This window comes from Hyla sarda, chromosome 9 (assembly GCF_029499605.1).
Source record: "Hyla sarda isolate aHylSar1 chromosome 9, aHylSar1.hap1, whole genome shotgun sequence".
Taxonomy (NCBI): domain Eukaryota; kingdom Metazoa; phylum Chordata; class Amphibia; order Anura; family Hylidae; genus Hyla; species Hyla sarda.
In genome coordinates, this window is record NC_079197.1 from 156,671,493 (window position 1) to 156,697,947 (window position 26,455).

General features: G+C 43.6%; 2 protein-coding genes across 9 annotated transcripts in view; one reads left to right on the top strand and one right to left on the bottom strand.

Moving 5' to 3' along the window:
* Positions 1–6,613, bottom strand: part of LOC130291456 (calpain-1 catalytic subunit-like) — a 127,053-nt gene extending 120,440 nt beyond the window's left edge. Inside the window, exons 1-2 of the mRNA XM_056540195.1 lie at positions 5,056–6,613; positions 3,847–3,993 (exon numbers count right to left, since the gene is read on the bottom strand). The gene's annotated coding sequence lies outside the window, so the exon portion shown is untranslated. The remainder of the gene's footprint in view (positions 1–3,846; positions 3,994–5,055) is intronic.
* Positions 1–26,455, top strand: part of LOC130291454 (inositol-tetrakisphosphate 1-kinase-like) — a 236,600-nt gene that overhangs the window by 201,309 nt on the left and 8,836 nt on the right. For 7 of the 8 annotated variants that reach the window (XM_056540189.1, XM_056540182.1, XM_056540184.1 and 4 more), the window contains 6 exons: positions 8,253–8,277; positions 9,354–9,476; positions 10,407–10,524; positions 13,116–13,211; positions 22,172–22,212; positions 25,764–25,929. In XM_056540189.1, coding sequence (XP_056396164.1) covers positions 8,253–8,277; positions 9,354–9,476; positions 10,407–10,524; positions 13,116–13,211; positions 22,172–22,212; positions 25,764–25,929 — 569 coding nt within the window. Of the gene's footprint in view, positions 1–3,769; positions 4,050–8,252; positions 8,278–9,353; positions 9,477–10,406; positions 10,525–13,115; positions 13,212–22,171; positions 22,213–25,763; positions 25,930–26,455 lie in introns of those variants that run through there. The other variant, XM_056540181.1, reaches the window with a different exon arrangement.

Here is a 26,455-nt window from a genome sequence, read left to right on the forward strand (position 1 = left end):
CGTTTAGCGTTTGGTAGCCTGTGTTTCCAGATTTCCTGCTATCCTCCTTGACTACGAACCTTGCCGCCTGCCCCGACCTTCTGCTACGTCTGACCTTGCCTCTGCCTAGTCCTTCTGTCCCACGCCTTCTCAGCAGTCAGCGAGGTTGAGCCGTTGCCGGTGGATACGACCTGGTTGCTACCGCCGCAGCAAGACCATCCCGCTTTGCGGCGGGCTCTGGTGAATACCAGTAGCGTCTTAGAACCGGTCCACCGACACGGTCCACGCCAATCCCTCGCTGACACAGAGGATCCACATCCAGCCTGCCGAATCGTAACAGTAGATCCGGCCATGGATCCCGATGAGGTGCCGCTGCCAAGTCTCGCTGACCTACCCACGGTTGTCTCCCAGCAATCGCAGCAAATTGCCCAACAAGGACAGCAGCTGTCGCAGTTGACCGCCACGTTACAGCAACTTCTGCCACTGCTACAGCAGCAACCATCTCCTCCGCCAGCTCCTGTACCTCCTCCGCAGCGAGTGGCCGCTCCTAGCCTCCGCTTTTCCCTGCCGGACAAATTTGATGGGGACTCCCGACTCTGCCGTGGTTTCTTGTCTCAATGTTCCCTACATATGGAGATGTTGTCAGACCAATTTCCTACGGAACGGTCTAAGGTGGCGTTCGTAGTGAGTCTTCTATCTGAAAAGGCTTTGTCTTGGGCCACACCGCTCTGGGACCGCAATGATCCTGCCACAGCCACTGTCCAGTCCTTCTTCGCTGAAGTCCGTAGTGTCTTCGAGGAACCAGCCCGAGCTTCTTCTGCCGAGACTGCCCTGCTGAACCTGGTCCAGGGTAATTCTTCAGTAGGCGAGTACGCCATCCAATTTCGTACTCTCGCTTCCGGATTATCTTGGAATAACGAGGCTCTCTGCGCGACCTTTAAAAAAGGCCTATCCAGTAACATCAAGGATGTGCTGGCCGCACAAGAGATTCCTGCCAACCTGCAAGAACTTATCCATTTGGCCACCCGCATTGACATGCGTTTTTCTGAGAGACACCAGGAGCTCCGCCAGGAAAAAGACCTTGATCTCTGGGCACCTCTCTCACAGTATCCTTTGCAATCTACCCCTGTGCCTACCGCCGAGGAGGCTATGCAAGTGGATCGGTCTCGCCTGACCCATGAAGAGAGGACTCGCCGTAGGGATAACAATTTATGTCTGTACTGCGCCAGTACCGAACACTTCTTGGTGGATTGCCCTATTCGTCCTCCACGTCTGGGAAACGCACGCACGCACCCAGCTCACATGGGTGTGGCGTCTCTTGGTACGAAGTCTGCTTCTCCACGTCTCACTGTGCCCGTGCGGATTTCTCCTTCTGCCAACTCTTCCTTCTCTGCCGCGGCCTTCTTGGACTCTGGTTCCTCTGGAAATTTTATTCTGGCCTCTTTGGTGAATAAGTTCTGCATCCCGGTGACCTGTCTCGTCAAGCCGCTCTACATTTCCTCGGTCAACGGAGTTAAATTGGACTGCACCGTGCGTTATCGCACAGAACCCCTGCTCATGAGTATTGGACGGCATCACGAAAAAATTTAACTTTTTGTTTTGCCCAACTGCACCTCTGAAGTCCTCCTTGATCTGCCATGGCTCCAACACCACTCTCCTACCCTTGATTGGACCACTGGGGAGATCAAGAGCTGGGGGGCTTCTTGCCATAAAAAATGCCTCACGTCTGCTCCCAGTCCCGTTAGTCTAACCTCAGCGTCTCCTCCTTTACCTGGTCTCCCCAAGGCCTATCAGGACTATGCTGTGTCTCCTCCTCATAGCCCCCGTCCTGGTAACACTTTGCCCCGTGCCCAGCTTCACCCTCTTCCCCTCCTCCCCACTCCCATGCCTTCTGGTTTGCCCGCTGTTGATGAGGTTTCCCGGGACTTCTCCACCATCTGGAAAGAGACTCAAAAATCCCTCATACAGGCCTCATCCCGGATGAAGAAACATCCCGACAAAAAGAGGGGGAGACCTAAGGGGGGGGTACTGTTAAGCCGAGCGCTCCGGGTCCCTGCTCCTCCCCGGAGCGCTCGCGGCGTTCCTCTCTCGGCATATTACCTTACTTCCCCTGCACTTCCTTGCTGGATCTTGTTGCCTTGTGACAGTGAAAGCGTTTAGTGTTGTCCAAAGCTTGTGTTCCAGATTTCCTGCTATCCTCCTTGACTACGAACCTTGCCGCCTGCCCGACCTTCTGCTACGTCTGACCTTGCCTCTGCCTAGTCCTTCTGTCCCACGCCTTCTCAGCAGTCAGCGAGGTTGAGCCGTTGCCGGTGGATACGACCTGGTTGCTACCGCCGCAGCAAGACCATCCCGCTTTGTGGCGGGCTCTGGTGAAAACCAGTATCATCTCTAGAACCGGTCCACCGACACGGTCCACCCCAATCCCTCGCTGACACAGAGGATCCACATCCAGCCTGCCGAATCGTAACAGCAAAGCATTAACCTTTTTAATATACTTCATAAGAAAATAATCTCCTTTCTATAGAAATCATGGATTATAAAAAAAAAGACCACTAGGGGTCCCCATACCAAACAGAATATAATCCTATCCAGCTGCAGCATCATCTTTGTCCCAGCTGAAGCACAGGCTGGGACAAAGTCTAGGAAATGAAGCCGGACTAGCACTCTTCTGTGCTCACTCCTGTCCTATCAGACTGCAGAATGAAAACAGAGAGGAGGGGGTTACAGAGCAGCCTGAAGTGAATGGATGAAGATACCCAGCACAGCAGACTCAGGAACAAGTGACTGCATGGTGAGTGAGGGCCCAGTACCTGCCTCGGACACGGCCCCTCCTGAGCAGTGTATGTCAGAATGAGTGAGCAGCAGAATAGAGGAATTTGTGAGCCAAATACAGAAGCTAGACACATAAAAAAGACATGTAAAGCATCTGCATGACCTAGTTAGTAACAAATAGAACCATTTTTTCTTTATGTGATATGACAGGTGCGGCCAGAGGCATTTATTGGGCCAGGTGCTCTGCACTATGTACTAGTGAGTGTGAGTACTGATACATACAGCATCGCCACTTACCTCTGGGCCACCGCAGGCATTCGTTGGGCCAGTCGCTCTGCACATGTTATGTGACTGGTGAGGCATACAGTGACCCAGATTTACTAAACAGAAAGCCAGCTCTTTTTTCTAGGGTTTTTTTTTTACTTTTTTTTTTTAGCGTGTTCTGAATTTACCCGACGGATTTGTCATGTCTAATAAACAATCTTGGAATTTGACTCAAATTACCCTAAAAATTGGCAACTGAGTGCAGAGAGGCGCACATCAAAAACCACCAAAATACACTGACCAACAAGTGGGCTGTTATTATTGAATCTGACTGAAGGTGAAGGCAGAACGCTAAAACATAGGGATTTTTTGTCATTCTTAGTAAATCTGGGCCAATGTGTGCTTTGTTGCCCATTGTACTGGAGCAGTGACTCCTACCTTTGACAAGAGTCCCCGCTATTTGAATTTGCTCAAAACATATAGCAAAAATTTTTTATTCTGACTGAATCAAATTCGAGGTGGGGGCGGAGGGACCAATTCAGAACAAATTTGATTTATTTACAATTGATTAACTTATCTCTAATTAACATACAAAATCATATCTATATCTATATATATATATATATATATATATATATATATATATAATCTGTCACTGATCCCATAGCTTAGTGTTTGCTGTTGCTCCTCACTAGAAGGTGTCATATACCATATGCTAGGTAACTGTGACCTAATCAATATTTATGGCCCTCAGCTGATGCCGGCCCACACCTTGTGTACTCTAGTCTACACCAACCTTAGTCATCGCCACTAGAAAAGCCATCCTACCTAAGCAGGTAGAATGCTGCTGGAAGGTCAAAGGTGACTGTAGCAGACTGGTGTTATACCTGGGCAAGCTGGTTTACAGTGTAGGGACTGATAGCAGGAGCGGTGATCATGCCTTCTCTGCACACCAGGAAGAGGATTGGAGTCTGCCTGAATGAGAACAAGAAAAGAAAACTCAATTTTCATATATTCGAGGAACTTTGCAGGTCAGTCGTATGTTATACTACCTATTGGTGTTTGTATAGGTGTACTGGTGGGATTACGAACTATGTACAACTTATGCGTTGATCTACTACAGTGTTATCTGTGTACAGCATTATGGTGTGTGAGTCCTCTGTCGCACACAGTGCATGTCGTTTTAGTGTATTACAAAGGGAGGCTTGGTTTCTGTGGTATACAGTATGTACACGCTATCTCTAATACAGTATATAGTGGACACACTGATGTAGGTAAATGCATTACACATTGGATTTGAAAGCTTTAATGGGATTAGATACAGGTTTTGCTATTGGGGGAGGGGCTTTTCTGAGGGAATATGGTCTTATAAGAGGTGACTGATGACCATCTATAAAGAGGGTCTTAGATTCTGGAGGACTCAGCATGTCCATGCGTTACACATTGACGGCCAATTGAGTTTAGTTACAACTGTGTAAAATACAAGTTTCCTATGGTAGAACTGCTGGGATTTTGATCTGTTGCCCCTACAAATTACAACGATCACCTGGAGACCCAGTAGGACTTTCTGTGATCGCTTGTTATTTGGTCGACCCTTCTGAAAAAAGAGATTGTCTGAAGAGGACCACCCCTTTAATTATAACATCACTTAAAAGTAAATAAAGTCCATTAGCAGTAGAATAAGAAGGTGCATTATGGGAGACTTAAGAGCTTGATCCACATCTAATAGGAAGATCCTTCACAAGTGTAGGATAATGAATGCTCAGGGGGAAGAGCTTATTATGCCCAAGATAGATGTCTAAATGCTGAAAATCTTTACATAAGGAGCCTGATCTTCATGGATTGGTGATGATCACTATTTGCCATTTTGTTGGTATAGTCAGAAGTGCTATTTAAAACAATAGTTATGCACTTCCTCTTTCTGCCAAGAGCTTTATATGCCAACCACCAGCTTAACCACTGCCAGTGTCAGGATCTTTATATTTTTTTACCATCCTAACCACTGCCAGTGCCGACAGCTTTATATCCCACCACCACCTTAACAACTGCAAGTGCCAACAGCTTTATATCCCACCACCACCTTAACAACTGCAAGTGCCAACAGCTTTATATCCCACCACCACCTTAACCACTACTAGTGCCAACAGCTTTATATTCCACCACCACCTTAACCACTACCAGTGCCAACAGCTTTATATCCCACCACCTTAACAACTGCAAGTGCCAACAGCTTTATATCCCACCACCACCTTAACAACTGCAAGTGCCAACAGCTTTATATCCCACCACCACCTTAACAACTACCAGTGCCAACAGCTTTATATCCCACCACCTTAACAACTGCAAGTGCCAACAGCTTTATATCCCACCACCACCTTAATCACTGGGAGTGCCAACAGCTTTATATTCCACCACCACCTTAACCACTGGCAGTGCCAACAGCTTTATATCCCACCACCACCTTAACCACTACCAGTGCCAACAGCTTTATATCCCACCACCACCTTAACCACTGCCAGTGCCAACAGCTTTATATCCCACCACCATCTTAACCACTGGCAGTGCCAACAGCTTTATATCCCACCACCACCTTAACCACTACCAGTGCCAACAGCTTTATATTCCACCACCACCTTAACCACTACCAGTGCCAACAGCTTTATATCCCACCACCACCTTAACAACTGCAAGTGCCAACAGCTTTATATCCCACCACCACCTTAACCACTGCCAGTGCCAACAGCTTTATATCCCACCACCATCTTAACCACTGGCAGTGCCAACAGCTTTATATCCCACCACCACCTTAACCACTACCAGTGCCAACAGCTTTATATTCCACCACCACCTTAACCACTACCAGTGCCAACAGCTTTATATCCCACCACCACCTTAACAACTGCAAGTGCCAACAGCTTTATATCCCACCACCACCTTAACCACTGGGAGTGCCAACAGCTTTATATCCCACCACCACCTTAACCACTGCCAGTGCCAACAGCTTTATATCCCACCACCACCTTAACCACTGGCAGTGCCAACAGCTTTATATCCCACCACCACCTTAACCACTGGCAGTGCCAACAGCTTTATATCCCACCACCACCTTAACCACTGGCAGTGCTAACAGCTTTATATCCCACCACCTTAACCACTACCAGTGCCAACAGCTTTATATCCCACCACCACCTTAACCACTGGCAGTGCCAACAGCTTTATATCCCACCACCACCTTAACCACTGGCAGTGCCAACAGCTTTATATCCCACCACCACCTTAACTATGCCATTGCCAACAGCTTTATATCCCACCACCACCTTAACCACTGGCAGTGCCAACAGCTTTATATCCCACCACCACCTTAACTATGCCATTGTCAACAACTTTATATCGCACCATCACCTACTTATGCCAATGCCAACTGCAATAACTCACATTAACCCAACAGATGTGTGGAAGGGGCCTACAGAATTTATGGGACATTCTGATATTGAGGAAGTAAGACTGAATGGAAGCCTTTGTTGCTCAAGCTCTGCATTCAGCATTTACATTTGGCCCCAAGATTATCTCTAAGGGACCATGACTGACAGTAATACATCGGTAAGGGAAAGTATAGGCAGCTCCAAAGTTATGTTGTGGTCATTCGTTTCTATGCCCATAATTGTCCTCATAGCAGCCTGTACGGACATGTATCATGAAGACATTCATTGGTTTTCACTTTGCAAAATGTACATTTTTGTTCAGTTTATTTCAATCCTTGGACAATGCCTTTGTTTGTTCTATGTCGTCTGTAACCAACTAAACCATATTAAAGGGGTACTCCAGTGGAAAACTTTTTTTTTATTTTTATTTTTTAAATCAACTAAAAAATCCTAATCCTTCCAGTACTTATTAGCTGCTGAATACTACTCTTTTTTTTGGAACACAGAGCTCTCTGCTGACATCTCTGTCCATTTTAGGAACTGTCCACAGCAGCATATGTTTGCTATGGGGATGTTCTCCTACTCTGGACAGTTCTTAAAATGGACAGAGATGTCAGCAGAGAGCACTGTGCTCGTGATGTCAGCAGAGAGCACTCTGTTCCAAAAAGAATAGAATTTCCTGTAGTATTCAGCAGCTAATAAGTACTGGAAGGATTAAGATTTTTTAATAGTAGTAATTAAAAAATCTGTTTAACTTTCTGGCACCAGTTGATTTAAAAAAATTTTAAAAAAAGTTTTCCACTGGAGTACCCCTTTAAGAGCTGGATATGTACAGGGTCTGTTTACTAGGATAAACCAGTAGTATCTATTATGTCTGGCTGCATAGAGACCTGTGTATCTCTGAATACAAGCAGTGACAGAGATCTCCTTATGGATAAAGATGACTAATCCACACCTAATCTAACACTTTTAGGAAGTACCTTTCACACTACAAAAAAAAGCATTTTAGTCATCAGCATGTTGTGTGCTGCTGAAAATAAAAGACAAATAGCACTACTGATGACCAAGGACATGTGTCCAATAAAATTGTATTAAAGGGCACCTCTCATCAAATAAACTTTTGATATATTTTAGATTAATGGATGTTGAATAACTTTCCAATAGCATGTTAATGAAAAATATGCTTCTTTCTATTGTATTTTTCCCGATCAGTCCTGTCAGCAAGCATTTCTGACTCATGCTGGAGTCCTAAACACTCAGAGCTGCCAGCCTGCTTTGTTCACAGCCAAACAGGCTGTGAACAAAGCAGTCTGGCAGCTCTGAGTGTTCTCCTTTGTGAACAAAGCAGACTTGCAGCTCGTAGTGTTTAGGACTCCAGAATGAGTCTGAAATGCTTGCTGCCAGGACTGGTAGGGAGACCCCTAGTGGTCATTTCTTCAAAGTGGAAAATTAAATAGAAAGAAGCATATTTTTTAATAACATGCAATTGTGAAGTTATTCTGCATACATTAATCTATAATATATCAAAAGTTTTTTTGATGAGAGGTACCCTTTAAGCTTTCCACCTAACGCTTGATATCACCATCATCTCTTAATATGTTAATATGGTGGAGGACCACAATAGCATAGGTCTTCATCATTACAGAACCATCATCTGCTCCACCATCTTGTTTTGGTGTATGATGTATCAAGCATTCTCATACTACACTTCATTCATCTATATTGCTCTATATTGTTAGAATATAGTTATTCTGTAATTCGTGTATGAAGTTTGGCACTTAACCCATGTCTTGTTTTGTGTCTGTATTCTAGGAATCATGGATACGATGTAACTGAGGTAATAGCTCTTAAGAATTCCCATTCTCTACTGTAATGTCTGATATATACATGCCTGACTTTAAAGTTCACTCCCTTCCTTGGCGGATTTCCTCCTATAGAGAGGAAGAGGCTCATTACTTTGAGAGGTATTTTCTGAGACATTGCTGACATACCTCAACTATGACATAGAGAGTAAAAGAGAGGTGGGAAGAAGTCTTGGCCTCTTACTACCCAACTCTTTGATTTCTGAGACATTGAAAAGACAATAATGTGTTGATACTTTGAATAGGTCAACAAACAATTTTTTTTCGAGAAGACTCTTATCCAAGCTAGAGTTTGTGTAACACATTTCCAGTCCACCCTACATCATGTCATTTCGTTTGAGAAAATCACCCACAGAAGAACAATTTTGATGTAATGTTGGGGTGGTCTTCTCTAAGAAGTTTTGCTGTATTAGGAAATGTAGTCCTATATAATATCAGGCCTAATTTTTTTATGACCATCTATTCCTTAAAGGAGATATCCAGTGGTGAAAAACTTATCCCCTATCCTAAGGACAGGGGATAAGTTTCAGATCGCAGGGGGTCCGACCGCTGGGGCCCCTGCGCGATCTCCTGTATGGGGCCCCGACAGCCTGCAGGAAGGGGGCATGTTGACCAGTGCATGAAGCGGCGGCTGACACGCCCCCTCAATACAACTCTATGGCAGAGCCGGAGTGCTACCGTCGGCAATCTCCGGCTCTGCCATAGCGATGTATTGAGGTGGTCAACACGCGCTATCTGGCCAGCAAGCCGGGGCCCCGTACAGAGAGATTGCAGAGGGCCCCAGTGGTCGGACCCCCCGTGATCTGAAACTTATCCCCTCTCCTTAGGATAGAAGATAAGTTTTTCACCACTGAACTACCCCTTTAATGACATTTGGTCAAACAAGAGCCAAACATTTATTGTCAATGAATTATGACAAATCCTACCAGTTTGTCATAAGGCCAAACATGTCCAAGTTGTAAGCCCTCAGCCTAATTTTAGGGTCTAAATTATATTTCTGTCGGCCTCACCATCAATTTCTAGAATGTTTTTCCCATTGTTTCGTCTTCAGGTTGACCTCACCAAGTGCCTCAATAGCCAAGGGCCATTTGATCTCATTATCCACAAGTTGTCGGACCTCTTGGTGGAAGCAGGTCAGGACCTGGCATCCCATCACCTTGTCCAGAGGCTTCAGGTAAAAACCATAAAAGTAAACAATAAATTTATATTATTGAAAGACTTCAGACTTAGGAAGAATGCAGAAACTAAAAATATGGCCCAATGGCATGCAGGACCAAGTTGTATACATTAAGGGTGTATAAATATATGTACTGCTCAATGTAAACTTGGCCATACAGTGGCACACACCTTTAATTTTTCTTTAGATGTATACATTAGCGAGGTGTAAATATTGAAGTTACATGTACGTGTTGAGTGTCACTTATTAACTTGGCAGCTATTTTGGTCAATAGACTAGTCTAGAACCGGTAACTAAAATGGATCTATGTCTTTAAAGGTATCTATGTCTTGGTGTGAATAATGAGTAAGACCCCATTCACAAATTTTAGCTGTATTTGCTGTATATCAGGATAGTGAGAAAAAGGTATGCCACCGTGTACTGTGGTATACCCGTGATGGGCCCTTTGTGTTTACTTGACCGAATTACATCTACCACACTTCTGAGTTTCAAAAATAGATCAAATGTAGTCACCTAAAGGAAGGTAACTACAATTAATGGGCTATTCTTCATTCGCTCATCAACAGGGTGCTGGCACCCTGTACCCCTGCCGATCTGGTGTATGATGCAGCCAAGGCGCCAACACCCCACAGTGAATAAGAACTGAGCTGCAGTAACCAGGCCCGGCCACTCTGCAGTGAACAAAGCCGACTTCTTCCGGCACCAGCTTATCGGCGGGGGTGTCCACCAGAAACCCATGGGTTTTGCCCAGAAACCCATGTAAGTGTCTACATTTGGTCTATTAAACTCAGTGGGCCTGCTGTGGATATGCTAAAGTATATGTCGGCATAACTTTTTGCCGATATGCCAGCGTATACCTACAACTACAGCAAAAAATAGATGTGAACCGGGCCTAAGCACCATATTTTTTGGTATTGCTTTTCACAGGTCTATCTGGACACTCATCCATTTACCATCCTTCTGGACCCTCTACCTGCTGTGCACACACTTCTTGACCGATTCCAGTCGTATCACCTTCTACGAAACCTGGAGACCCAACAACATGGTCAGAGGCAAAGTTACCAAAAATCACAATCACATGATGTCAGGCTTTACAGAAATACATTATAGGTGATATTATGGTCATGCTATTAACAGGGTGTCCATGTTGCACTTGGCGTCAGGACAAAGTTATGGCGCTGCTTATAAGGGTAGGGTCCCACGTGCCTTATTTTGCTGCGTATTTGCTGCTGCATATTTTCCTACCCATTGAAGTCAATGGGTTGCAAAATATGAAGCTGATTTTGCTACCCATTGACTTCAATGGGTAGGAAAATAAGCAGCAGCAAATATGCAGAAAAATACAGCACGCGTTCCCCTACCCTAAAAATGAATAACCCAGCAGCTTTCTGTCTTGATCTGGATACATTCTCTGCAGTCCAGTTCACAGCAGTCAATAGACTTTAAATGGGATGCCTACTGTAGATTCAAGGTTCCCATACACATACAGAGTAAAGTTGACAGAAATAGACAATTTTATCCAAAACGATCATTCGTTGGGCAAAATTTAACAAGGAATGTTGTTTTAGCCAACAGATGGCAGACTGTCAGAGTGAGGAAAGACACTTTTGGATGATAGGAAACAATGGGGGAGATTTATCAAACCCTGTGTAGAGGAAAAGGGGACCAGTTGCCCATAGCAACCAATCAGATCGCTTCTTTCATTTTGAAAAGGCCTCTGAAAAATGAAAGAAGGGATCTGATTGGTTGCTATGGGCAACTGGTCCACTTTTCCTTTGCACAGGTTTTGATAAATCTTCCCCATTTTTATCAGAATGTTTCCAGGATGATTGTTTGTTCTTTCATTGATTATAAATGGCCACTTAGAACTACTGTAATGGACAATATTATAGAGAATGTATGGTTGTATTTAGAGATGAGCAAACTTACAGTAAATTCGATTCGTCACGAACTTCTCGGCTCGGCAGTTGATGACTCTTCCTGCATAAATTAGTTCAGCTTTCCGGTGCTACGGTGGGCTGGAAAAGGTGGATACATTCCTAGGAGACTCTTTCCTAGGACTGTATCCACCTTTTCCAGGCCACCGGAGCACCTGAAGGCTGAACTAATTTACGCAGGATAAGTCATCAACTGCCGAGCCGAGAAGTTCGTGACAAATCGAATTTACTTTAAGTTCGCTCATCTCTAGTTGTATTGGCAAAACAATATTTCATCAATGTGATTTTTTCCATAACTGTTGTTCAATGATCAGCTCACTTCTATCTAATGTATATGGGTACCTTAAAGGAGAACTCCGAAGGAAAACAAAATGCTTTCAAATCCGCAGGTGCCAGAAAGTTTAACAGATTTGTAAATGTCTTCTATTTAAAAATATTAATCCTTCCAGTACTTCTTTCCAGTCTGTAGAAATTGAGGTCTCGGCACTCACAGATTGCTTGCAAAATCTTTCAGTGTTTATTCACACATAAAGCGACACACAGGACGCGTTTCGTCCACAAGCCGTTATCAACCGTTATGCTTCTTTCCATTCTGAGCACAGTGCTCTCTGCTGACACCTCTGTCCATGTCAGGAACTCTCCAGAGCAGGAGAGGTTTGCTATGGGGATTTGATCATACTCTAAAATATAATACTAAACCATTATATTTTATTACAGTATATTAGATGAATACTTTTATGTAATACTTAGGCTGTTGTGGGACACAAGGGCCCTGCGATTCCACACGCTACTTATGTTATATTATATTCTTATTTTAATACATTTTAAATATATAACCTAGAGGACTGGAATATTATTTTTATTTTCATTTATTAAACACTCCTGGGTTATTGGAGTTTACCTTTCCAGTAACCTCGGTTATATATAGGCAAAGTGCCCCCAACCTTGGCTTAAATTTACAAATCTGTATAACTTTCTGGCACCAGTTGATTTGAAAACCTTTTATTTCCAAAGTACCCTTTAAAGGGGTACTCCGGTGAAAACCTTTTTTTTTTCTTTCTTTAAATCAACTGGTTCCAGAAAGTTAAACAGATTTGTAAATTACTTCTATTAAAAAATCTTAATCCTTCCTGTACTTATTAGCTGCTGAATACTACAGCGGAAATTCTTTTCTTTTTGAAACACAGAGCTCTCTGCTGACATCATGAGCACAGTGCTCTCTGCTGACATCTCTGTCCATTTTAGGAATTGTCCAGAACAGCATATGTTTGCTATAGGGATTTCCTTTTACTCTGAGAAGTCCCTAAAATGGACAGAGATGTCAGCAGAGAGCACTGTGCTCATGATGTAAGCAGACAGCTCTGTGTTTCAAACGGAAAAGAATTTCCTCTGTATTATTCAGCAGCTAAGTAGTACAGGAAGGATTAAGATTTTTTAATAGAAGTAATTTACAAATCTGTTTAACTTTCTGGTACCAGTTCATTTACAAAAAAAGTTTTTCACCGGAGTACCCCTTTAAATTTGATTCAAGACGTCTTGATCTAAGGTAATATAGAATAAGAATAACATCAAACATAAGGCTGTAGAAGAAGTCAAGGTGGCATAAAGATGAGCCAGTACTGCGTATTGATTTGGTGTATCAGCAATAATGCAGATATGGGCAGTGTCATTCCTATTAACCAGTCTCTATTTTCTGCAGGGGTCAGCGCTGTGTTCTCCCCTCCATGTGTGGAGCTGATGTCCAAACGAAGTGACGTGGTGGCTTTGGTTAGAGAACGACTTACCTTCCCTATCAGTAAGGATGCCTATTCATGAATATATTTTTTAGAAGTACAGAGAACACAGTATATCCCATAGAGCAGTGGTCTCCAAACTGTGGACCTCCAGCCGTTGCAAAACTCCAACTCTAAGCATGCCCGGATAGCCAACGGCGGAATCCCATTGAAGTCCATTGGTCTATAATTTGATGCGGAATCCGTGCGGAATTCAGCATGCAAAATTTTTTCCATGTTAATATAGCCTAACCCTGCATGGATGTGTGGACTTAGTAGCAGCAAGGTTTGCAGATTGGATTAGAGATGGCAGCCGCTCAGCCACAAAGGAATTGAGGCACATTGTAAACTAGATAGGCAAGAGTTAACCACACACCTACTGTGGGACAGTTTACTATGCATCTATTGAGGGAAGGGTTAACTGTACGCCTATGGAGAGAAGGGTTAACTATGCATCTATATAGGGAAGGGTGAACTATGCATCTATTGAGCTATTAAGGGAAGGATTAACTATGCACCTATTAAGGGAAAGGTTAACTATGCATCTATATAGGGAAGGGTTAACTATGCATCTATATAGGGAAGGGTTAACTATGCATCTATTGAGCTATTAAGGGAAGGATTAACTTCTTACTTATTGAGGGAAGGGTTAACTATGCACCTATTGAGCTATTGAGGGAAGGGTTAACCATGCACCTATTGAGCTATTGAGGGAAGGGTTAACTATGCACCTATTGAGCTATTAAAGGGGTACTCCATCCATAGACATCTTAGGGGATAAGATGTCTGATTGTGGGGGTCCCACTGCTGGGGACCCCTGTGATCTCGGCTGCAGCACCCCTCTGTATTTACTGCACAGAGCAAACTCACTCTGTGCGTAATGGCGGGCAATACAGGGGCCGGAGCATCGTGACATCACGGCTCCGCATGGAGCGAGTTTGCTCTGTGCGGTAATGACAGAGGGGTGCTGCAGCCGAGATCAAGGGGGTCCCCAGCAGCGGGACCCCCGCAATCAGACATCTTATCCCTTATCTATTGGATAGAAGATAAGATGTCTAGGGGCGGAGTACCCCTTTAAGGGAAGGCTTAACTAAGCAGCTATCAAGGGAAGGGTTAACTATGTGTGGTGGACCACCGGTGTATGGCGGGACCATGGGATGTAGCGGTGTAGGTGGTGGGGCCAGATGGTATTAACCCCTGGGGCCAGATGTTGTTAACCCCTAGTGTCCATGATGCCAGAGTGGTTTTTGGGTACTGGAACCCCACGAACTGTATCTCCGCTATTCCAATGGCTAGTTAAGGAAAGGAGAGTCCACAACCAGTTATGGCTTAACGGAGGCTTTACTGAGTGTAAGACAGATAGAATTATCTTCACAGCTAGGCCAGATTCCCAGAGAGGTGGCCAGGAACACAGAAGGACCTCGCAGCTTGCTGGACCAATTATACTTGTAATAGACTTGAGACAATTATCTTGAGGCTTGACTATATGCAGGACTTGACTACTTGTAGAGACAGCAGACATAGACTTTTGACTTACTGGAATGACTGTAGCTTTGTGGCCTTCCAGATGCTGGTCACTAGCACTGAGACATCTGTACTGGCTGGTTCTCATTAAAGGAAAAGAAGAAAGTGAATTGCAATGGCCGCCCCTTTATATAGTGGGGGCTGGACTAAAGCCCATCGGTCAAGCTGCGGGTCATAGATTAAGCTGATGCTCTCTGGGTAACATGTGACAACAAATCATGTGACTGCATAACATAACATATGACAGACTTACAGGTCCTTGAGACAACCTCTCACAGGTCCTGTGCTCTATCTATACATTAGGATCCTGTCTATACATTAAAGCAGTATACACAACATTCTGGAAACAGGGGGAGACCCTGCAGGGCAGCCCCTAGGTCACTGAGGGTCTCAATCTGACAGGACCTAAGGGTAGTAGAGGACCATGTCCTGTACTAGGACATTCCATATGCACCTATTGAGCTATTGAGGGAAGGGTTCCCAAGGTGCATATTGAGGGAAGGGTTAACTATGCACCTACTGAGCTATTGAGGGAAGGGTTAACTATGTGAATATTGAGCTATTAATGCAAAAAGCAAAATCATCGGTAGTTGCAGTATCTTGTAATACCTTTTTTATTGGACTAACAAGATTATGTAGAGAAGCTTTCGGGATTCCTCCCTTTATCAAGTCATAAGCATTTCTGATCTCACAAGGAGAAAACACACTTTCTATCTCACAAAATATGCCGGGGTTAAAACAACATATGTGGAGAATGGACATTAAGTTGGGCCATAAATTGTATAGCTATAGGACGATAGATACAGATAAGGATGTGGGGGGGGGGGGGGGGGGAGCAGAGGTGAGAATGGTGATCATGCTGGACAGAGGAGAAAGGACAATTTTATTACAGAACCATAGACTGAAGATAAGACTAAGACAGGGGAGGGGGAGCAGGGGTGTAATGGTGTTAGAGCAGGGAGAGGGAAGACAGTTTAGCAAAGGTTATAGGAAATTTTGATAATGGGATAAGAAGCTTAAATCCACATTAAGTCCTCTGTTCTTGGAGTTATAAAGAACTATCATTTTGGCTTCATATGTATTTCTTTCCTGCGTGCTCTTGAAGTTTCCTTTCAGGATCTTGATTTTGAGGTCCTGTAGGGAGTGACCTGTTTGGGTGAAATGGTGTCCAACTGGGGTGCAATAGTCCTTTTCTCTATGGTTGTTGATGGACGATCTGTGGAGGTTCATCCTTTTATTGAGTGGCTGACTGGTCTCACCAATGTAACATCCCAGGTCACACTTGGTGCATTGTATCATGTAGACTACATTCTCTGTGGTGCAGGAGTATTGTCCCTTGATGTTTTATGTCTTGTTGTTGTGGGAGGCCTCAGAATTTGTGCAGATGTGTTGACAGAGTTTACAGCGCGGTTTGGCGCAGGGTTTGGTCCCATTGTCTGTATCTGATGTGTCTGTGGGTAGTTTCCTATTGACCAGCTTTTGTTTTAGGTAGGGTGGTTGTCTGAAGGCCAAGATGGGTGGTTCAGGAAAGATTTGCTTTAACACCTCATCTTCTGCTAATATTGGCTGTAGGTCCTTGATGATTTTGCGTATTTCCTCAAGGGTGGGATTGTATGTGGTTACCAGTGGTATGCGTGATGAGGTTTGTTTCTCTCTGTATTGCAGCAGGTGTTCACGTGGTGTTTGAAGAGCAGAGTGGATTTTCTTATGGATGGTCCTTGGTTTGTAACCTTTTTGTTTAAATTTCTCAGCTAGCGTTTGTAGATGTCTCTGTCATCAGGGTTGGAGCAGATGCGGTGGTACCGGATGGCTTGGCTGTATATGATGCCTTTCTTGGTGTGGGGCGGATGTGAACTTGAATTGTGTAGATAGCTGGATCGGTCTGTGGGTTTTCTGTATACAGATGTCTGTATTGTGTCCTTGTTTATAGTTACAGTGGTGTCCAGAAAGTTTACACTTTCTGTAGAGAAGTCCAATTTGAGTTTGATGGATGGATTAAATGTGTTGAAGGCATCATGAAATTGTTTGAGTTTATCCTCTCCTTCAGTCCAAACAATGAAAATATCATCAATGTATCTGTAGTATCTGTAGGGTTTGTGAATTTGGGTATTCAGGAATCGCTCTTCAAAGTCAGCCATGAACAGATTGGCATATTGTGGTGCCATCCTGGTCCCCATAGCAGTTCCCATCATCTGTAGGTATATTTCACTGTTAAAGCTGAAGTAGTTGTGTGTGAGAATGAATTCTATAAGTTTGGTGATGATCTGAGGCAGCAACCAGAAATACAACCAGAAATACAGCCCTCATATCATCACCAAACTTATAGAATTCATTCTCACACACAACTACTTCAGCTTTAACAGTGAAATATACCTACAGATGATGGGAACTGCTATGGGGACCAAGATGGCACCACAATATGCCAATCTGTTCATGGCTGACCTTGAAGAGCGATTCCTGAATACCCAAATTCACAAACCCTACAGATACTACAGATACATTGATGATATTTTCATTGTTTGGACTGAAGGAGAGGATAAACTCAAACAATTTCATGATGCCTTCAACACATTTAATCCATCCATCAAACTCAAAATGGACTTCTCTACAGAAAGTGTAAACTTTCTGGACACCACTGTAACTATAAACAAGGACACAATACAGACATCTGTATACAGAAAACCCACAGACCGATCCAGCTATCTACACAATTCAAGTTCACATCCGTCCCACACCAAGAAAGGCATCATATACAGCCAAGCCATCCGGTACCACCGCATCTGCGCCAACCCTGATGACAGAGACATCTACAAACGTTAGCTGAGAAATTTAAACAAAAAGGTTACAAACCAAGGACCATCCATAAGAAAATCCACTCTGCTCTACAAGCACCACGTGAACACCTGCTGCAATACAGAGAGAAACAAACCTCATCACGCATACCACTGGTAACCACATACAATCCCACCCTTGAGGAAATAAGCAAAATCATCAAGGACCTACAGCCAATATTAGCAGAAGATGAGGTGTTAAAGCAAATCTTTCCTGAACCACCCATCTTGGCCTTCAGACAACCACCCAACTTAAAACAAAAGCTGGTCAATAGGAAACTACCCACAGAAACATCAGATATAGACAATGGGACCAAACCCTGCACCAAACCGCGCTGTAAACTCTGTCAACACATCTGCACAAATTCTGAGGCCACAACAACAAGACATACAACATCAAGGGACAATACTCCTGCACCACAGAGAATGTAGTCTACATGATACAATGCACCAAGTGTGACCTGGGATGTTACATTGGTGAGACCAGTCAGCCACTCAATACAAGGATGAACCTCCACAGATCGTCCATCAACAACCATAGAGAAAAGGACTATTGCACCCCAGTTGGACACCATTTCACCCAAACAGGTCACTCCCTACAGGACCTCAAAATCAAGATCCTGAAAGGAAACTTCAAGAACACCCAGGAAAGAAAGACATTTAAAGCCAAAATGATAGTTCTTTATAACTCCAAGAACAGAGGACTTAATGTGGATTTAAGCTTCTTATCCCATTATCAAAATTTCTTATAACCTTTGCTAAACTGTCTTCCCTCTCCCTGCTCTAACACCATCACACCCCTGCTCCCCCTCCCCTGTCTTAGTCTTATCTTCAGTCTATGGTTCTGTAGTAAAATTGTTCTTTCTCCTCTGTCCAGCGTGTTCACCATTCTCACCTCTGCTCTCCAGCCCCCCCTCATCCTTATCTGTAGTCCATCGTCCTATAGCTATACAATTTATGGCCCAACTTAATGTCCATTCTCCACATATGTTGTTTTAACCCCTGCATATTTTGTGAGATAGAACGTGTGTTTTCTCCTTGTGAGCTCAGAAATGCTTATGACTTGATAAAGGGAGGAATCCCGAAAGCTTCTCTACATAATCTTGTTAGTCCAATAAAAAAGGCATTACAATATACTGCAACTACCGATGATTTTGCTTTTTGCATCACTGGACTAATACGGGTACTCCTGCCTACTGAGCTATTAATGGAAGGATTAACTATGCACCTATTGAGTTATTAAGGGAAGGGTTAACTATGCGCCTATTGAGGGAAGGTTGCATGACATAATAAAACAAATATCCCTTTTTGACGGGTGACATTCCCTGCCAGTCCCAGGTAACACTGTCTGCCCACCTGTCTGTAGAGGGTTCCTGATCTCTAAGAGACTGGCTGTATTTGCTGCCTTGTGGGTACAGGGTGGTGGCGCCCCCTCCCTGCTTTAATTGCTCTTTATCTCTGGTACCAGGTCATTCAGACTGAAGGTGCAAAGTTCTTTAGGTGTGCCCCAGTGTCAGGGTGAGGTATGAGCACTGGCGTCACCAGACAATTTCTACCATGTATACAAGTAACACTGTTGTTAATATTTATATACAGATTCCAATCATATGTGTCACACTAAAGTGTATACAACCAACAGCAACATATCACAGTCATCACAACACAGGGTCAGCGTATCTTCAATACCTTATATCAATGACTGCAAAAACAGTACAGAATCATAATAAACATATGTGTGGTGATACTGTGCTATAAGAGGGGTGATACTGTGCTATAAGAGGGGTGATACTGTGCTATAAGAGTAGTGATACTGTGCTATAAGAGTAGTGATACTGTGCTATAAGAAGGGTAATACTGTGCTATAAGATGGGTGATACTGTACTATAAGAGGGGTGATACTGTGCTATAAGATGGGTGATACTGTGCTATAAGAGTAGTGATACTGTGCTATAAGAAGGGTAATACTGTGCTATAAGAGGGGTGATACTGTGCTATAAGAGTAGTGATACTGTGCTATAAGAAGGGTGATACTGTGCTATAAGAGTAGTGATACTGTGCTATAAGAAGGGTAATACTGTGCTATAAGAGGGGTGATACTGTGCTATAAGAGTAGTGATACTGTGCTATAAGAAGGGTGATACTGTGCTATAAGAGGGGTGATACTGTGCTATAAGAAGGGTAATACTGTGCTATAAGAGGGGTGATACTGTGCTAAAAGAGGAGTGATACTGTGCTATAAGAAGGGTGATACTGTGCTATAAGAGGAGTTATACAAGTAGATAATACCAGTATACGGTGCCGTATAATAGACAACAATATACCATAAGGTTAAGCCCATATGCAGGTTTTTCAGCACATATATATGGGGAATCCTAAGCAGTGTATATATATATATATATATATATATATATATATATATATATTATTTTCAGCCCTGTACCTGCAGTTTGGACTCACCCTCTGAGTACAGGGCGTCATACTGTGCGGTGAGGCTTTACATGTAAAGTAACCCAGAGCTATAAAACATTGCAGCGCCCGTTTTATGAATCCCGCTTATCTGAGGTACAGAAAGGTCATTTTAATAAAAAAGGAATGAATCTGGACTATGGGGGGACGTCTATGAGAAAGGGAGCGCAGCAGCATAAAGCATAAAGAAGAAAATAGAGCTAATCTTCAATTATGAACAAGGTTCAATTTTCCACAGAAATCTGATAGTAAAATCTCATAAGTCGATGGGACGTTGATTTTTAATGTTTTATACTGTAGTGTGAATATACTGTACCCTGTGAATATACTGTAGTGTGAATATACTGTACCCTGTGAATATACTGTACCCTGTGAATATACTGTACCCTGTGAATATACTGTACCCTGTGAATATACTGTAGTGTGAATATACTGTACCCTGTGAATATACTGTAGTGTGAATATACTGTACCCTGTGAATATACTGTACCCTGTGAATATACTGTAGTGTGAATATACTGTACCCTGTGAATATACTGTAGTGTGAATATACTGTACCCTGTGAATATACTGTAGTGTGAATATACTGTACCCTGTGAATATACTGTACCCTGTGAATATACTGTAGTGTGAATATACTGTAGTGTGAATATACTGTACCCTGTGAATATACATCTTCTGTTTTTAAAGGAAGTGTCCACTTTGGACGATATTGTTTTGCTAGAAGGTTCCCATCTCTATTTATTCCCTTTTTGGCTTTGTAACTCAGACAACATCTTTAAAGGGGTAAAGAAGGAAGACCCCTTTAAATATGGTATTGGGTTAAAAGAGGTACTCCACAGGGCAGTGTTCCGAATGCTGTGTGTGCGATGCGGGGTTCGGCCACGCCCCCTCGTGACATCAAGCCATGTCCCCTCAATCACGAGGGGGCATGGCCGACCCCCGCAGCACGCACACAGCGTTCGGAACTAAATGTTCCCAACACTGCCCAGTGGAGTACCCCTTTAGACCCAATCCCATATTTAAAGGGGTCTTCCTTCTGGACTATTTTCACTTGAAACAAGGATCTCTTGACAATAAGCCGATCATAAAGCATCCTACTGCTGGGACCCCAAGCCATTATTAACTAGAGCACTAAGTGTCTAATTTCCGTGCAGCGCCACCTAAGGGAAGATAGAACATTTCACAGTGTCCATGCAAATCAATATGATTGTGTAATTGATTGTGTAATGAAGAACAGAGCAGGTCCATCAAAAAAAAGAGACTCTTTGTAACAACTCTCCACTCTGGCCAAGAGATGGGTTTATAGAACAGAAGACCTCCCTGTATTGACCAATTGTAACATCTGTGCTCCGGCCAGACACGCTGACCGTGAGCGCTCTCTTATCATGTCCCCGCTGTGAATCCCAGCCCTTCATTTACCTCCCTGGTCTTTCTGTTCCCGCAGCCCCGGCACGTGTGCCCCCGCCTCCTAGGGCGCGCCGGAGCTCTTACAAGGGCCAGTACTTTAAAGGGCCAGTACTCTTTGTTGCCTTGTGCCCTAGTGAAAGCATACTGTGTTTCTGTGTTCCTGATATCCGTGTCCCAGATCCTTGTTCTGTTCTTGACCCTGCACCTGTGCCGCCTGCCCTGACCTACTGCTACCTTGACCTTGTCTTGCCAGTTTTCTTTTGTGCCACACCACATCCCAGCAACCTGTGTGGAAGAGTCGTGCCAGGGGTAGCGACTTGGGTGCCGCCTGCCGCAGCAAGACCATCCCACTTTGCGTCGGGCTCTGGTGAAAACCAGTGGCACCTTAGACTCCGCTCCCTGGCACAGCTCACATCATCATCCACACAGGCCAAGAAGATCCACCACCTGCCGTGATCCTTACACCAATTTACTTACAGAGTATGGGTGCAACCAAAAAGCATCAAATATAAATAATTTTCAACACATAAATAATACTAGCATTAGTATGACTTTATTTATATAAGCGAAAAGCAACTTATAGTACAGATGGAAGGAGAATTGGGTTGGGTATGGTGGAGGTTATAAGAACTTCCAACCAAGATGGAGAATATTTAGGACATACTGTATAAATGAACAATTTTAATTTTCAAGATAAGATCAAAAGTTTTATCATCCTTTATAATTTCCATCTTATGTTTCTTCTCTTGTAGTTTGCAAAACCCGGGTGGCTCACGGACCGCGCTCACATGAGGTTTGTATTACTATGTATTTGTTGCGGCACATTTTGCGGTTCTGTGGACCACCCTGTTGACTGCTTTGACCATGCACAACCTTTGCCTTTAACCATACATGTTGGTTAATGTCAAACTTGACAGCTTGGTTATACTGTAGGGGTTCACGGGCTTAGAATTGTGACACATGTCCTCTGCTGCCAAAATACAAGACTTACAATAACTTGTAGGACTTAAAGGGGTACTCCGGTGAAAACCTTTTTTTCTTTTAAATCAACTGGTGCCAGAAAGTTAAACATATTTGTAAATTATTTCTATTAAAAAATCTTAATCCTTCCTGTACTTATTAGCTGCTGAATACTACAGAGGAAATTCTTTTCTTTTTGGAATTCTCTCTGATGACATCACGACCACAGTGCTCTTTGCTGACATCATTATAATAATAATAACTCTTTTTTTATTGTTGTCCTTAGTGGGATTTGAACCCAAGGCACCAGTGCTGCAAGGCAGCAGTGCTAACCACTGAGCCACCATGCTGCCCTTTAGCATACATCTGCTATGCACGGTTGCTAAAATGGACAGAGATGTCAGCAGAGAGCACTGTGCTTGTGATGTCATCAGTGTTCCAAAAAGAAAGGAATTTCCTCTGTAGCATTCAGCAGCTAATAAGTACTGGAAGGATTAAGATTTTTTAATAGAAGTAATTTACAAATATATTTAACTTTCTGGCACCAGTTGATTTAAAAGAAAAAAGGTTTTCACCGGAGTACCCCTTTAAAGGAGAACTCCAGGGAAAATTAACTTGTAAGTAGCTGATCGTGGGGGGGCCTGACCGCTGCAACCCCCACAATTTCCTGGACGGGACCCCGACTCTCTAAGTGAGGAGCGTGTGACATCTACCGGTAGACGGCACGTGCCCCATTAATTTCTATGGGAGCGCCGATGATGCCCAAGTGCTGTACTTGGGTCTTCTCCCATAGAAATGAATGGAGTGTGTGACACCTGCAGCACGTACTCCTTACTGAGCGCCAGGGCCTGTTCAAGAGATCGTGGGGGACCCCAGTGTTAAGACCCCCATGATCAGATACTTATCCCCTATCTTGTGGATAGGGGATAAGTTAATTTTCTATGGATTTCTCCGTTAACAGGGATTTTCCACTTTGGACGGGACTTTTTTGATAGACATGTCCTTCTAAAAAAAAGTTGATGAAAGCGGGAATCCCATGGATCATCTGTAATCTCTGGGGAAGCCTGATAAGAAATCAATGGGCTGCCTACATAACACATGGACTTTGGAGCCCTCCACAGCAAGAGACTCTTTGTTGCCAATGTAATGGACAAAGGTCCAAAATAGAAGAGCCCCATCTATTAACATAAAGGGGTTTCCCAAATATCAAAAGTAATCCCCATCTACAGAATATAAGACAACAAGCTGATCGATGGGGGTCTGACCACTGGGACCCCCCACTGATCAAGAAAATGGAGGGAGAACAGCACACGTGTGTGTCCAGCATGCCATTCATTCTCTATGGGGCTTCTGAACATTGCCAAGCTTTCTTCTAAAAACAGCACCACATCTCTCCACAGGTTGTATGTGGTATTACAACTCAGCCCTGTGCACTTCAATGGAGCTGAGCTACAATATCAGACATCATGCATGGACAGCCGTCCCACTGTTTTTGGAAGAAAGCAGCCATGTTTTTTAGCCTTGTGCAACCCGTTTTTGTAGTAAAGTGACTGGATTATTGCAGGTAATTATAGGTGGGTGTTGACTGTACTTTTATTGTATTACTGAGGTGAGGGTGTGATGAGGGCAGATGTTATTACCCTAGGGGGCAGATGACATTAACCCTTGTGTTCCTGACGCCAGGGCGTGATTTAACCTCTTCACCACCCAAAGGTATACTGCTGGACCCTGGGCTAGGCACAGGGCAAATAATGACCCCAACGCCAAGTTACAGAACAACGGCAGCTTTTCTGAGGTAGACAGGGTTAATAGTCTTGACAGCTCAGTTAGTTCCAAGAAGGTGACCAGTGATTTCAGAGACTCTAGGGCTCGCTGGGACTTGGGGGATTTGGACAATTTGCTGCAGGCCCACGCTGACTGTATACAGACTGATCTTGACTGACTTCACCCCGAATGTAGCTTACCAGGTTTTGATGTTCACTTGTGGGGTACTGAATTTGTGGAAGCGTGGCTGCGTGGTAGGCTTTAAAGGGGTACTCCGGTGAAAACCTTTTTTCTTTTAAATCAACTGGTGCCAGAAAGTTAAATATATTTGTAAATTGCTTCTATTAAAAAATCTTAATCCTTCCAGTACTTATTAGCTGCTGAATGCTACAGAGGAAATTCCTTTCTTTTTGGAACACTGATGACATCACGAGCACAGTGCTCTCTGCTGACATCTCTGTCCATTTTAGCAACCGTGCATAGCAGATGTATGCTAAAGGGCAGCATGGTGGCTCAGTGGTTAGCACTGCTGCCTAGCAGCACTGGGGCCTTGGGTTCAAATCCCACTAAGGACAACAATAAAAAAAAGAGTTATTATTATGATGTCAGCAAAGAGCACTGTGGTCGTGATGTCATCAGAGAGAATTCCAAAAAGAAAAGAATTTCCTCTGTAGTATTCAGCAGCTAATAAGTACAGGAAGGATTAAGATTTTTTAATAGAAGTAATTTACAAATCAGTTCAACTTTCTGGCACCAGTTGATTTAAAAGAAAAAAGGTTTTCACCGAAGTACCCCTTTAAGTCTCCTCAGAACACCAGACACTCTCTCAGGACTTGACTTCACTGTGGCTCAGCTTAGCTTAGACTGACTAGCTAGCTCCTCCCAGGGTTTATATAGGGGAGACTCTTGAGGGGTCCCATAGGTCACCCTATTAGTCACGTGATCACTGGTACCTTCCTTGGTTTCACCACTTAGTAACAGTATTTAAAGGCACATAACGGCATAATGACATTATAATAGACAACACAATGTATAATTAACCATTTGTATGACATACATAAAAGAGGGACTATAGGGACACCAAAATAGAGTCCGCCAGACAGGACAGCAAGGGTAAAGGGGTGCAACTCCTGTACTGGGCCACCACATTACATTGTCCATAATCATGTTTTTATGAGAAAGATAAGTTCCAAGTGTAATTCTGACATACAACACATGTACTATTCCCTCTGGTGTGTCCTTACAGACTCTGCCACTGCCGACCAGTGCTGACGGTATGATACTGTGTAGGGCAGTGTGTCCCAACCAGGGTGCCTCCAGATGTTGTAAAACTACAACTCCCAGCATGCCTGGACAGCCTTTGGCAGCCTTTGGCCGTTCAGGCATGCTTTGAGCTGTAGTTTTGCAACATATGGAGACCCCCTGGTTGGGAAACACTAGTGTATGGGGCACCCCCCTATTGGCAAGGGAAATGGTAACCCCCTTGTGTGTGTGTTTATACATTTCCAGGAGAAATAACAGAGGAACAGCCCAACACAGAACTGTATTTACTACTAGTTATATGTCCGGAGAACTTGCCCACCTCCTTAAATCCATGTGTCTCTATGTTTGGTTTTGCAGATGTCCTTGATTTTCAATGAGAAGGGCTTAAAGGATGTGATGCCCCCTTGTCTCCTCCAGAGCTTCATCAACCACAGTGCCACCCTCTATAAGATTTTTGTTGTGGGGTCGCAGCATTTTGTTGTTAAGCGACCATCCGTACGTAATTTCCCTCAGGGGGAGACAGGTTGGTATTTTGTAATAATGATGTCTTTGTTCTATAGGTGTATACATTGGGTACCTATCTAGTATGAATTGTTTGCATGTAAGGATAGAAGCCCTGCCTGTTAGCCCAAAGCTTAAAGGGGTTCTCCGCCCCTAGACATCTTATCCCCTATCCAATGGCGGGACTGGTATGGGCAACTGGTAAACTTGTCCTTTGCACAGGTTTTTATAAATCTCCCCCAATATGTGTGTAGATTCACTCCAATCCGATTCTATGGAACAATGTTCACGATTGGCTGTAAGGGCAGGCTGGGAGTTGGGGGTACAATGGTATAGAGGTTTTATAGGATTTTCATATCATATTTAGATGAAAACACTTTTAAGAATAGCTCCAGTATCAAGATATTTTCAACAATAGACCAACACACCCAAATAAACATTTTCTTTTTTTGGACCCTAAAAAGCTACATATACCGTAAATGATCGTAAAAAAAAAGTATAGGGAAATACATTTATGGGATACCTGGGTGTGAAATGTTTAAAGGATT